The 13124-nt window shown below is 31.7% G+C and overlaps 3 protein-coding genes across 5 annotated transcripts in view; 2 read left to right on the forward strand and 1 right to left on the reverse strand.

Moving 5' to 3' along the window:
- The first annotated feature begins 71 nt into the window (after positions 1-71).
- Positions 72-1686, forward strand: LOC140663659 (corrinoid adenosyltransferase MMAB). Its single transcript, XM_072887966.1, has 3 exons — positions 72-412; positions 584-953; positions 1071-1686. Exons 1-3 carry the CDS (start codon positions 333-335, stop codon positions 1296-1298), a joined length of 678 nt encoding a protein of 225 aa, XP_072744067.1. The 5' UTR covers positions 72-332; the 3' UTR covers positions 1299-1686.
- Positions 1687-1718: 32 nt separating this feature from the next.
- On the reverse strand, positions 1719-3235 carry Sbds (SBDS ribosome maturation factor). The gene is made up of 2 exons (XM_072887965.1): positions 2848-3235; positions 1719-2482 (listed from the first exon to the last, which is right to left on the reverse strand). Exons 1-2 carry the CDS (start codon positions 2976-2978, stop codon positions 1852-1854), a joined length of 762 nt encoding a protein of 253 aa, XP_072744066.1. The 5' UTR covers positions 2979-3235; the 3' UTR covers positions 1719-1851.
- A 488-nt stretch (positions 3236-3723) lies between these two features.
- Ssh (Protein phosphatase Slingshot) overlaps positions 3724-13124 on the forward strand; it is a 108595-nt gene continuing 99194 nt past the window's right edge. For 2 of the 3 annotated variants that reach the window (XR_012046305.1, XM_072887952.1), the window contains exon 1: positions 6222-6731. Coding sequence is in view for 2 of the 3 variants with exons in the window: in XM_072887952.1 (XP_072744053.1) it covers positions 6558-6731 (174 nt within the window). In the remaining variant the exon portion in view is untranslated. Of the gene's footprint in view, positions 3980-6221; positions 6732-13124 lie in introns of those variants that run through there. The other variant, XM_072887953.1, reaches the window with a different exon arrangement.

The following is a 13124-nucleotide window of genomic DNA, read 5'->3' on the forward strand; positions in this document are numbered from 1 at the left end:
ACGATATACGAGGATCATTAAATTTGCCAAGAAATTTCAGAGATCGTGTAAAGGTCAAGGTTTATTCTGTATATTTCTATATTTCTTTTTACACTTTTCGCTGCATTGTTCAAAAAAAACTTTATTAAATGCAATGCACGATAATATAATATGCGTGAGATTTATCACATTTGATACTTGATTTGATACATGACACATCGTATCATACGAAGCATTTTGGCATTCATGGCGACGTTACTGATATCGGTGTATGTCACTAGCAACCGACAAAGTATCGAGAATCAACGCATATCGCATTAATAAAATTAATTAAATCGTAATCGAAACGCAAAATGGAACTGATCCGAAACGTATGGCGAAAGTCTACTTTCATATACAAAAACGGTGTGCAGTGTATATCTTTGAGACACAGGTGTACATTTAAATCCCCTTAGTAACCTCAAAATACGTCGCGTAGCATAAATAATATATTACGTTATAATTAAACAACAAATTAATATACCGCATTACACGTAACACGATGAAAATATTATATTAAAATAAAATCTAATTGTCAACTTACTCGACGATGACATCGTTGCAGCGGCTCTACAACGTCAAACGTAGCCGAGGTAGCGGTATTTTCACGGGACGGCGACTCCGGGTTGACAATCACAGATGCCGGAGACACGAAGCCGAAGGACGATATAATTTTCAACGCTCTAGGAGCGACCGACGAGCTGTCCTCCTATATAGGATTGGCGAGAGAATTCGCCTGCGATGGGAAGGTCGAACATCCGTACGTCGATAAGCTTAAGAGGGTACAAATGATTTTATTCGATCTAAATCACGCCATATCCAAGTCGGTGCCCGGGAAAACCAGATCCTTTGAAAGCAAGCATACCAAAGACCTCGAAGAATGGATTGTGGAATATGCGAATCAATTACCTCCTCCAGAAGATTACATCATTCCAGTAATTATTTAGATATTCTAAAGTTGCTTTCCATATTTTTCTTCCGTTAATTTAATATATTTAATATATATATATATATATATATATATATATATATATATTTTTTTTTTATATTAGGGCGGTGGAAAAGCATGCGCTTCCTTACACGTTGCACGAACAGTATGTAGAAGAGCGGAGAGAAGTATTACAACACTAGTGCGAGATGGTGCTCTGGATAAAGAGGCACAAACGTACTTGAATAGATTATCAGACTTTCTATTAACAGTATCGCGCATCGCTGCCAAATGTGATCAACGTACGGAGAATATTTATATTCCACGAGCAGAAGTGACAGAGGAGAAATGAAAGAACCGAGATTTAGAAATTTTTGTAGGATTCACAATAATTTTTTTTGCATCAAGAATAGTCAACAACTGTATACGGATATTAAAGTATAACTATAAAGAATAACTAAGCATCCTAACACTATAATTAATTACTTTCATTTGTTTTAAAAAATCTTTGCTTGCATCGCTTGTTGATCGTCACAGTATATTTTGCAGAGACTATTATCAGTAGGATATATATCGGTACATATATATCTTAAATTGACATAATTTCAAACAGAATATAAATAGTAATAAATAAAAAAAGTGTACTGTAATTACTATAGATGCAAACTCGATAAAAAAATATTTATTGCAATTTTATTAGTAAGAATAGTATCATGTTAAAGATACTAGCTGTATGACACATATATATATATGTAGATAGAATTTAAATAAGACTTGTAAATATACAAATACAAGTTATGTTTTATTAACATATTGTTATTAACAAAGAGTTGTATTAATTATATTGCATAGACTTAATAAATATAAATCTTTATAGACAACAATGTGATTAAAAAAAAGTAAATCTACGTTAAAAGTTCTTCTCCTTCAATTACTTCATTTAAATTAACTAATTCTACTAAAGCAGTACCCTTTGTTTCTGATCGCAACAATTCATCTATCCCTCTATATTGACCTGGATCAATTAAGCAAATTATTATTAATGATCTGTTATCCCATTTCTCTGTCTCCAATTTAGTTATAAATTTCATGAGTTTATCTTTCAATTTCCTTGCTTCCTTTTCTGGGATAACAATCCTGAGTCTCATTTGGGCACGTTCCAAAGGCATCACCTCTTTTAATTGAGAGATGACGTCTAGCGCCTGTTGTTTGGCATTTCGATTAGGTTTAACAGAAAAATGTATTTCCTCTCTCATGGCATTCTCAATCATAGAAACTGGATATGGATGTTTAGTTTCCGGATTTATACACTTACTGGCGACTGTCGTGGCAATGTCTTTGAACATAGAGTCTAAAGCTAAATGCCTTTCTTTATCAGAAACTTGGAGCTCACCTTTTGCAAGAATCTGTTTGCATATTTCGGTCTGATCATCAATGCCAAAAGCTTTTACGAGATCTTCCTTCTTTGCCACTTGACCTTTTGATACGTTGGTGAATATTGTATGTGTTTGCAATACTTCGTCAATGTCCTTTTCCCTAAAATGTATTTTAAAAAGAAATAATAAACGATGCATGTATATATTTAATTCTGCAGTTGAATGATACTCTGAAAGCAGCAGGTTAGAGATAAGCGATATGCTATGACTTATTTATTTGTAGATGATGACTCAATAGATTCATTAATGGAAAAAATATTGAGAATATAAATTAATGTAATAGATAAGACAAGAGATAATCTCATAAATAAAATTGTTAATATTATAACATGTAATAATGTAAATTTTATAAGGATAATGTATTTTCATGTGATTGAGAGAAATTATAAACGCGAGATTACATATATATAGATAGAAATATTTTTATCAGTCGCAATCTATTTATCGATTGATACAAAAACTTACAATTTATTTCTCCAAGATATTACTTTATTCTTGTAACAAGCAATTTCGAATCGTTTGCCACCTTTCTTCATGCGAACGACAGCAACATTTGTCAGTCTTATTTGATTTGTCGGCGTAAATATTTTCGCCATTTTCGCAGTAAATTCTGAAAAATCACTCTGGCGTGGTTAACGTACCGGCTATTTCCAAATAACTAATTGATAATACTCTAGTCTATTTTTATTTACACTTTGAGAGATGTTGAAAATACTATTACATCAAGTTTTGCGATTGAGAGCAACTGATTGTGCGAGACACAATATGGCACAACTGCGAAACAGCTGATCTAAATCTAAAATAACGAAGAATTCAAAATATAATAAAAAGCTTCTACAGTAAGGTTATGTTCAAAAACTTTAAAGAGTAAAGATTTCTTATTTATTTTTATGTATTTTTATATATTTTTTTACATAAAAACTTATTGAATCGAGATGTACATTTATTTTATTATTAACAATCGGTATGTTTGAAACCTAGGACGCACAAATTCATTATCGATGGTCGTTAAGTACGCATGCACGGAATCATCGTGAGAGCATCATCGGCGGACGATAAATTATTTATCGATATTATATATAAATAAAGAAAATAATATATATATATATAAAGAGAAACTGCGATCTTCGTGTATATAATATACAAAAACAGGAATCGTTACATCATCGTAAACACGCGACAAGAAACGGTCCATCTGTCGCGCCCGTCGTCCGTCATGTGTATCCTGCGCGCTGCGCGTCAAAGTCAAAAGGCGTAAAGGCTGGAAGCGAATGATGGGCGAGGGGCGGGGGGGGGGGGGAGAGGACTCAGCGTCGGCGCGAGGCGCGAGCGTGCGCGGTACGGCCGTCGATTGTATCAAACATGGCCGCCGCGAGCGTGATACCGTCAAAGGTGCGCGAAAAATGACGGCTTCTCCGCGCTCTTGACGGCGCGATCGTACGTGCGCGCGCGAGAACTGTGTCGAGCGAGTGTTTGTCGCGTGCATCGTGACGAAGCCGGGACGACGCGACGGCCGGTTGTGAGGCATCTCATCATCGCCATGGCGCTGGTCACGGTGCAACGTTCTCCGAGCGTGTCCAGTTCCCCGCAGAGCTCGGTGAGTTTTGTATTTCCATCCTCTGACGCGTATATATATATATATATATCTTTGTCGCGGAGAGACAGACATATGTGCGTGCGATCGCGCTATCGCGCCGTTTCGAGGGAATACACACGATTGTTACATCCGCCGCCCCCCTCGCTGCGTTCGATTCAGCTGGCGACTCGCTCGGAGCTCGGAGCCGACCGGCTGCCTCTACCTTATTTGGTGGTGCTCTGACAACCGAGAATGGGAATCCAAGTTCCCCTGTACGTACTACGTACACGTACGCACGTATATCTCGTGTTGGCGAGGCGTGCGCGAGACATGCGATACTCTCAACCGGCGCGGAAAGCGCGCCGAAACAAAGAGGCCGTAGCGTAAACAAACGTAACGTAGGTAGAGTAGAGGTTGCTCGCGCACGAAATTCCACGGCTCTCTTTCTCTGCCGCTCATCCTCGCGATTCGCGATACGAGGGTCTCGCGAAAGATTGTTCTGTATGATTTCTTTTTATTTTGCTTCCCGCTTATCGCTTTCGCTTTCCGTTCGCACGATCGCCATTGATAGATTTCTCTCACGTAGTCGAAGACGATTTTGTAATTCAATTGTCTCTCAGTGATCTTGTATTTATCGATGTTTGCAAAGATACTTTCACGATATCGAAGACGTGTGCAACGAGATGAAAGTTGGAAGGCGCGAGATTTTTCTCTTGTCTTGTTGGAGCGCGCGAGTGGCTAAAGAGTGATTATACGCTTCCGTAGCGCTGATAATAATATATGCGAATGATAATTTCGTGGTTTCGTTTCCTGAAATGGTAGAACCGTGCACAATAGTGACAGACACATACGAAATTATTTTTTTTTATATCAATGTCGTTGCAATTGATGATCTGTCCAATAGTTATTTTCGTTGTCGATTGTTGCATCGCATAGCTGCAAATATTTTTCCTAATATATAATATAATGTATATACACATATAATAATAATATTAAAATGTGTAAGAGGAAGTAATCATATATAATATTTAATACGATTATATAATAATTTATTTTATGGTCAACATACATATACAGTTGAGTGTCCTTTTATTTGACTTTATATTTTTCTATAATTTTTTTTACTTTTTCGATTTAACAAAATTATACTTTTATAAATTTACAAATGGAACTAAATTTTGATAATTAGTTTTACATTTTTGATAGAATGTTATTTCAAATAAAATCATTTTTGCAGTTTTATATTTCATTGTTAATATACATCTTACAATAAATTAAGTTGTAATAAACAACAACAATTAATTATTTTTGAGACTGAATAAAAATACTTATTCTAATTTCTTCTAAAAAAATGGAATATATATTTATATATATATGGTGTATGATACGAACAAGTTGCATATGAATTATAAAAAGGAATGAGTTTCGGGGAAGATTTAAAATATCCTCAATTTTTTAGCAGCTTCGATTTTAGACTGCTTTCCAGCTTTGTTCTAATTTATTGTATCATTAAGCCATTAATTATCGCAGATACCAAATGATCAAAAGATTGTACATACTCGCGTCGCTTGATTTTCACACGCCGCGGTTATTTAAAAAAATTCTTTTACATTTTTTAACGTACTTATTCTGTAAGCGCATGCCCTTTGACTTCGGCTACCTACCTACCTACCTACCTACCCACGGCGCGACCTTTTGTTCACGTCATCGCGACGACCTCCACGCTTCGAGGGGTGACGATCAACGCCGCGGAGGCGCTGCCAATCCGATGTAAAACGTCACACCGACACGCTCGCGTGTACGCCAGCGAATTGGTGTTGGAGACGCTCTCTTCGCAGCCCTCCTCGATGCAACGATGACGACCGATTCAGTTGGTCCGCCGCCACTCGACGGGTAGCTTGTCCAGCGAATAAGATATACGATCGCGTTTTACTTTTTGACGCACGATTTTTCCACATCTTTATATTGTCATATTTTCCATCTCGAAATTATCATTTTTACGCGATTATTGAAAGGTATTGCGCGATACGTGAGGCAAATTACGCGTTCGATTGAAATATAACTATCGCGAGCATAATTGTTGAATACAGATGATCGAGAGATAATTAAGTTGAATTTTAATGGAATTTATTTATAACTGAAATAATCTCTCCGCGATTTTTCTCCTTTATTTTTATTATTTTACATGTTATCAATGAGAATACGGTTTTAATTTCAAGTCACGATATAGCCTTTTAATTAATAATATTATAATTATCGCTGCATATTTTTCGCGAATATAACGAAGAGTAATAATAGATCAAGAATGAAATTGCAAACTGATACAAACGATACATATTTTTACAACATTGTTATCACAAGAATGTAATATATTATTATTTGATTGTAATTACAAATATTCGTTTGTAACTCTCTTCTAAAAACTTCTGGAGCAAAATCGATCGCACCGATGTGACACTGCGATTTATAATCGCACTTTATTTACCACGAATATCTTTATATTGTATTTTACGTAAAGAAAATTCCTGTTTATGGTGCGTAGAAGCGCGTTATCGCATTTGCGTGTTGTGAAAAGGCTTTTGTCGATACATCGCGAAGCATGATTGTGCTGAAGCAGAAAGCTTCTCTACATTACGGTCTGCCGCCGCCACCGGCACCCCAGCCACCCTCGCCCTGGTCCAGCATACTCTGGGGCGACAATCCGCGACCTAATGGACGAAGAGTTGCGTGTGGGGTACGCGTCACGCAACTGCGGAACAAAGTCACTGCAAAAGTAAGCCTTCGTGTCAGAACTCACAATCAGTGATTTCTCTGATTATTCAACTAGAGCTCAATCACGCTAGATAGTGTGCTTTGCGCGCTACTCGTAACATTATTCGTAGTAAATAAAAATCGAGTCAGAAATACTCGAAGATATATTTTTTCTTTTCATTAAAACTATATATGGATGAATACGATTATTACTATATTATGCAAACTGGGTTGTAATATATGTGAAACTTATTTTATGAATGGATTCTCTAATTTGAAGTTAATCTTTTTTTACAAAATATTTTTACATTATTGAACTCTGTTTTATAACTTTTTATTTTTTAATATTATATATTTTGACGATTAAGCTTTAAATAAAAAACCTATTAAAATTCACTTGAAAATTTAATAAAAGTAAAAGTCTTTATGTGGAATAAAAATATATTTAGCTCTAAAGTTCAATTTGCGATGAGTTATAATTTGTAACTGATCGATACATTGTTATTTTTACGAAGAAAAAATTTATTTCAAATTTATCACAGAATTTAATTTTAAAATGGCTTCTGCATTATGATGTACATTCTACACATTATAAAAAGAAATGAACGGATTTCTTTGTTTATTAAATTTGCTTGAAATAATTGAAATAAAAATTTTATATTTATTTCAGAGTATTATATTTATATTGTTTTTAAACATTTTTTAAAAGAAAGACATTTATAGGTAGTAAACTTCTACGCGTTTAATTTCTTTATTTTTGTAAGATATTGGACGGATTTTTATATTAGTTTATTAGAACCATAAATATTCGTGACAAAGTAAGTTAGGTCTCAATGAGAATAAAAAACGAATCGTGGAGATAAGTATGATTTCTTTAAAGATAATTGAGGTGAACAACGACCGTTGCCTGAATTAATTACATACTTTTCTTCGAGGATAATCAAGATCTATGATAACGGCATACTAAGCAACACGCAAATTATATCGAGTAGGGAAAGTTACTTTAACAACCGTACGACATTATGGACACGCGCATATTTTGTGTATATTAGCACGCAAAGGTACAAAGTCGCCAGGGTATATTAATTATAGGGCAAAATTTAAAATTGGATAGTATAAAATTATGTTTTTTATCATTTCGCATGATCCACTCTGCGTGATTTTCGTATTCCAGTTGAATGGTAATTATTTTTTTTTTTTTCGGTGACAAGCTTGCCTTATTTTATTTAATTGGTACATATAATAAATTTCAATCTTCATCTCAATTATAAGTATGATTATATTTGTGTCAAAGTTTTTGTATATAAAAAAATAATAAGTTTTAAAATTATTAATGATAAATTTAGTTTAAAATAGAAAACAATACATAGATAATACAAAATAGTTTCTTTTTTTTTTTAAATACAAAATGTGTTTATTTTATATATATAAAATTATAGCTTTATGTTATATAATGCATTTTATATGAAGATTTTTATTTAAAATTATTTTGTGTAAAAAAAAAGTATAGAATATTAATGAAATTTTTGAAAAATATTTTTTTAAATTTTAAAATTGAGATTACGTACTTATAATTAAAACATTATATACAAGAAAGTGTGTATTATATTGATCTATCTATTTGGATGTATTTGTCATCGATTTTGCACAAATTCTCACGCGTAAATGTTGTGCATTGTTTGTCACGTACAAGTCGTGCTTGCTTTTTTAGTCTTCTTAATTAAGCAATGGTGTAATTAAGCATTAAGGTGGATCGACACGTAACCATTGTAACACTAATTTATGTGCAATCCAGTTACATTGTTTGAAAGCACATTACAAGATCCGAAAGTGTATTCTCTGTTTTCCTAGATAATATCTTTGCATTATATTCTCTTTGTTACGTATATTTTGGATTCGCGCAATTATGACGAATGATAATTTATGAACTTTGTTAGAAAGTGAAAGTTTCTTAAATTCATTATTGGTATCGTTTGTACAATATTATTTCAATTTATGAGATATATATATATATATATATATATATTTATATTTACGATATATGTATATATCGCATATTGAATTTTTTATTATTGCCTTTAAATAAATTTTATTAAATCTATTTTTGTTTTATAATGTTATTTTTCACAGTAAATGGCATATATAGCTATATATATATATATAGTTTTTCTTAACAGAAAATGTTCAAATTCAAATAATCAAATATAATTTAAATAATATGTGTCGTTTACTTTAAGAAATAAAATTTTAAAGCAAAAATAGATTTAATAAAATTTATTTTAGTGCAATAATAAAAAATTCAATATGCGATATATGCATATATATATTTATCTTTTAGCACTGATTTTTTATTTTTATTTTTTTGACCATCACTTATTTTATTTTAAGCTGTATTTTCTTACGATGTCAGTGCTATTGAGTTAATTGGCATAATTACGTATGGACAGCAGACAGAATACATTTTTCTAACTGGACAGTCAACTTTAACTTCAAGTTAAAAAGATGATGAGTTTGAGTATGCAATGCTAAAAGAGCGATGAGATAGGACTATCAAGATTTATGTGCTAATTCATGCATAAATAATCTGTGATATATGAAAGAAGTCGATAATATTCAAATAACACACAATTCAATTTTTTTAAAGCATTTATACCCGCATTTTTATAAAGCTTTTGTTTTGTATTATATGCACAATTACATACATCTATTGTTTTATATATAAAATATTAATTACTTTGTCTTACAATATCCTGTTGTACTATGATTTATAAAAGTGGAATAAAAACGCACGATATGTTAAAATCGAAACCGATACTTCTCTCAATCGTACAAAGGCAGACATTCAAACAGAGAAATCTGAACAGAGAGATCTGACGGTCTAAAGTTATATATATCTGAAATACACGACGCGAATTTCAGATTATAATTGCACTCGGAACTGACAACTGGCGAAATGCGGATACGAGATTCGCGATCGCGTACGACAATGTTGTTCAAACGGTCCCACATGAATTACCTCGTATGAATTTCTCTCAATGTTTGTATGTATTAGCTTCTCGATACACTCTCCTTAACAGAAATACATTGCACCATATGTATGCGCAGTTGATTTCGCTTTCTCACGATGTATTCACGAGAAATTCTTTGATGACTTCCTATCGATATCGATACAATCTCCACAAATAAACTATATTGATTGAGAATGATAAAACCATTGAAGTTTATTAACATTGAATATAAACTTTTTTTTGAAATAAAATGAAATATAACATTTTATTTTAACTCGCAATTTGTAGATTTGATGGAAAATATAATTGTTTCTAAAAAATGGGTATAATTGTAATATTTGTAATAATATAGGTAGAGTATAATCGGTTATTAATATTATATCTTCTATCAAAAGAATGTAATATAAGAATATAATAGCAACATAGATTTCGGACATATAGATCGTTACTTTTGCTTGCATTATTTTCTACATAACACGATACTTGTTAAACGTAGGTGAAAATTAAGTCATTGTCCAATTCAACCATTCGTCATTGCACGCTAAAATACTAAAAAATGTTATTACATGTTACAGTTATTATATGTCATTTTCATTTTAATTGAATACACTTTTACTATTTAATAATACACTATTTAGGTACGTTTCATTTCGATTGTATTAAATTAAGAATGAAAATAAAAGCTCAAAAAAATATTTGAAAAATTATTTTAATTACTTCTTGTAAATATAATCTGAAAAAAAAAAATATATATATATATATATATTTACTTTTTTCAACATATGTAGTGCGTTTTTATTTCATCTTCATGAATCAGAGTACAACAAGATTACAAATTAGTTATGTATAGTTGTGACATCAAAAATATATGAATTTATTCTAATTCTGGATATTGCTAATTTTAATAGGTGTATTTGTATACATATATGCATGTTTTTCTCATCAGAGAAATCATTAAAACTAACATGGGCATTTTCGCAACACTCTGTATATGCAGTAGCTTGAGAATATCTAGAACTGTGCCTCTTGTTTATTGTAAGTAAAAGTGAAGATGAGTGGGAAGTGTGCTGGAAAGGTCATGTGTCGTAATACAACGTTTAGACTTACTTCTTGAAACGGTACTTTAAATCATTTTATTTTTAAATGTTATAATTCTCATAGCTTTCAATAAAATAATATCTTTAAAATTTTTTAGTGTGTCACATATGGCAAATGTCAAAATTGTGTATTTACTTCTCTTTTAAAAAATCTAAAAATATTGCAAAAATTTTAATTATTTTTAGACTTAGGATGATATTGATATAATAAGTTGTTCTTAGTCTCACGTTATATATAATTTATATATTGATTTAAATTGACTTTGCTGAACTTTAAAGTGGAAGATCGATTATTAAAGTTAGAAACACTCATAGTAATGGCGGTAAATTTATTTTGATCGCGCGATGCTGTGTATTCTCTGTGTGTTCGCCTTGAAAGCCACAATTAAAAAAGCTGCAGGGCCTCTACTGCTTGTTCCTTTTCTCTCACCTTGTCTCTCTTTCTTGCCTCGGTCAGGCGCAATCTTCTTTTCAGCAAATGAAAGGTTCTATTTTAAGCCGCGCTAAGACAAGATTGGAAAATTGTACTGCGCTTCTAATAGAGAGAGCGCGTGCGTTGTTTTATGCGCTCACACGATCAATTTTCTTAACCACGACAGTAATACACTATAAAATATCTTCTCCGAGAGTAATTGCAGGATGATGAGAGTTTTGCATATTTCACTCTTTCTGAAAGAATGCCTTAAACTACATAATATATATTGCTGAATCTTGAAATTTCGGAGTATTTGAATTTATGTTGAAAATATAACTAGCTTGACAATAATTGCATACAGTTAACTGTTTATATATTTATTGTGATAGTAATTTGTAACTGTTCCCGAGATATATATTTTAATAACACACATATAGATTATGTTTTTAACGCAACAATTATTTTTTTACATCTCAATACATTTTTATGTACGTTTTATTTTAAATCTCCAATTTTTTGTGTGCCTTCTATTATAAAATATATTAATGTTCTTATAAAGATAAAAATGTTTCTATTTTTGAAAATATAAAGAATAAATGCCCTATATTTATATATAAGACATTATTTTGTTAAGCTCTTACGATTTAAAAATCTAAAGTTATTTGCTGTTTAGCCAAGCACACTTTTCATATATGTATTTTGTTTTGCCTACTGTTTTAGCACATCAAACCTTTTTTGCAAAAAAAAGCAAATACTAAATTGACATTTCATAGGAATTACATTTTTGAGAAATATAAAGAGTAGTATATTAGTATTTAAAATAATTATGCGTACATGTATGTATATATTTTTTCGTAACACGATTTTTGTTGCTGCGTAGATTATAAAAATTATTGCATTACAATTTTTTTAGTATGTTGTATTCACGCGGCAAAAACGCTTTCAAGAACCATTCATTTTGCTTGGTTGTCGAGCATCCTTGGTTTTGAGAGACTAGAAAGGGGTTGCCCTATCATGCACTTTGCATACAGAGAAGTGCACTTAATACAGAAGGGCTAGTTGCATTTTTTTAACGTTGCGAAACAAGGGGTAGCCTTGGGCTGGTCGTCTATTGATTTTGAGGGTCCATTTTCTGCATGACTGTGTGCCACGCAGGATTCGACCTCCTCGTATTCTCTTTCGGTATTTACGATGCACTTTATTAATAAAAGAGCTATTACCCAGTGACACGCGCGTTTAGGCTACATGCAGCCAAATGACACGTGGAAATATCTCGTAATGCTATGCGAGAAGCGATATAAGGCAAGGCTATAAATTTTGTTGCAATATATTAACCTGTACCGATAAAACGAGATTATTTTTTTATATATTTATTGATGTATAAATACATATAAAACAATATTTCAGATACATTTATATAATATACATTTATCGAAGCTCATTATTAGTTACTAATTAAATTATTAAAATAATTTTTAAAAAGTTTTAACGATTAAGAGATACGATTAACTAGCAGTCTTTTTAAAATTTTTTACATATAATTATACTGCATTTTATTTCATCAGATTGAAAAAAATTTTTATTTTATTCTTTATTATACTATTTTATTCTTTATTATACTATAAAGTTAGCGAATTATTTTTATTCTGTATATTTAAATAGAATCTATTTAAAATTTTTAAAAAATTATAGATGTACGTTTAAAAAAAAAAGTCTTGATTAAGTATAAAAACTAGATTCAAAGATGCGGTTTACCAATTTTACGTTCAGCGTTGTTACTCAAGATTGATGTGAATTCTATTAAAATTTTGATTGAATTATTTAGAATTCTTCAAAAATGTCAGATTTTCAAAGAAAAATTGTTTACTCGCTGAAATAGAAAATTTTCAATTGCG

This window comes from Anoplolepis gracilipes, chromosome 3 (genome assembly GCF_047496725.1).
Source record: "Anoplolepis gracilipes chromosome 3, ASM4749672v1, whole genome shotgun sequence".
Taxonomy (NCBI): domain Eukaryota; kingdom Metazoa; phylum Arthropoda; class Insecta; order Hymenoptera; family Formicidae; genus Anoplolepis; species Anoplolepis gracilipes.

Coding starts and splice junctions, on each gene's coding strand:
- LOC140663659 (XM_072887966.1), top strand. CDS start 333: ATGGAACTGATCCGAAACGTATGGCGAAAGTCTACTTTCATATACAAA. Junction 413..583: donor TGTATATCTTTGAGACACAG/GTGTACATTTAA, acceptor ACATCGTTGCAG/CGGCTCTACAACGTCAAACG. Junction 954..1,070: donor CAGAAGATTACATCATTCCA/GTAATTATTTAG, acceptor TTTTTATATTAG/GGCGGTGGAAAAGCATGCGC.
- Sbds (XM_072887965.1), bottom strand. CDS start 2,978: ATGGCGAAAATATTTACGCCGACAAATCAAATAAGACTGACAAATGTT. Junction 2,483..2,847: donor ATATCTTGGAGAAATAAATT/GTAAGTTTTTGT, acceptor AATACATTTTAG/GGAAAAGGACATTGACGAAG.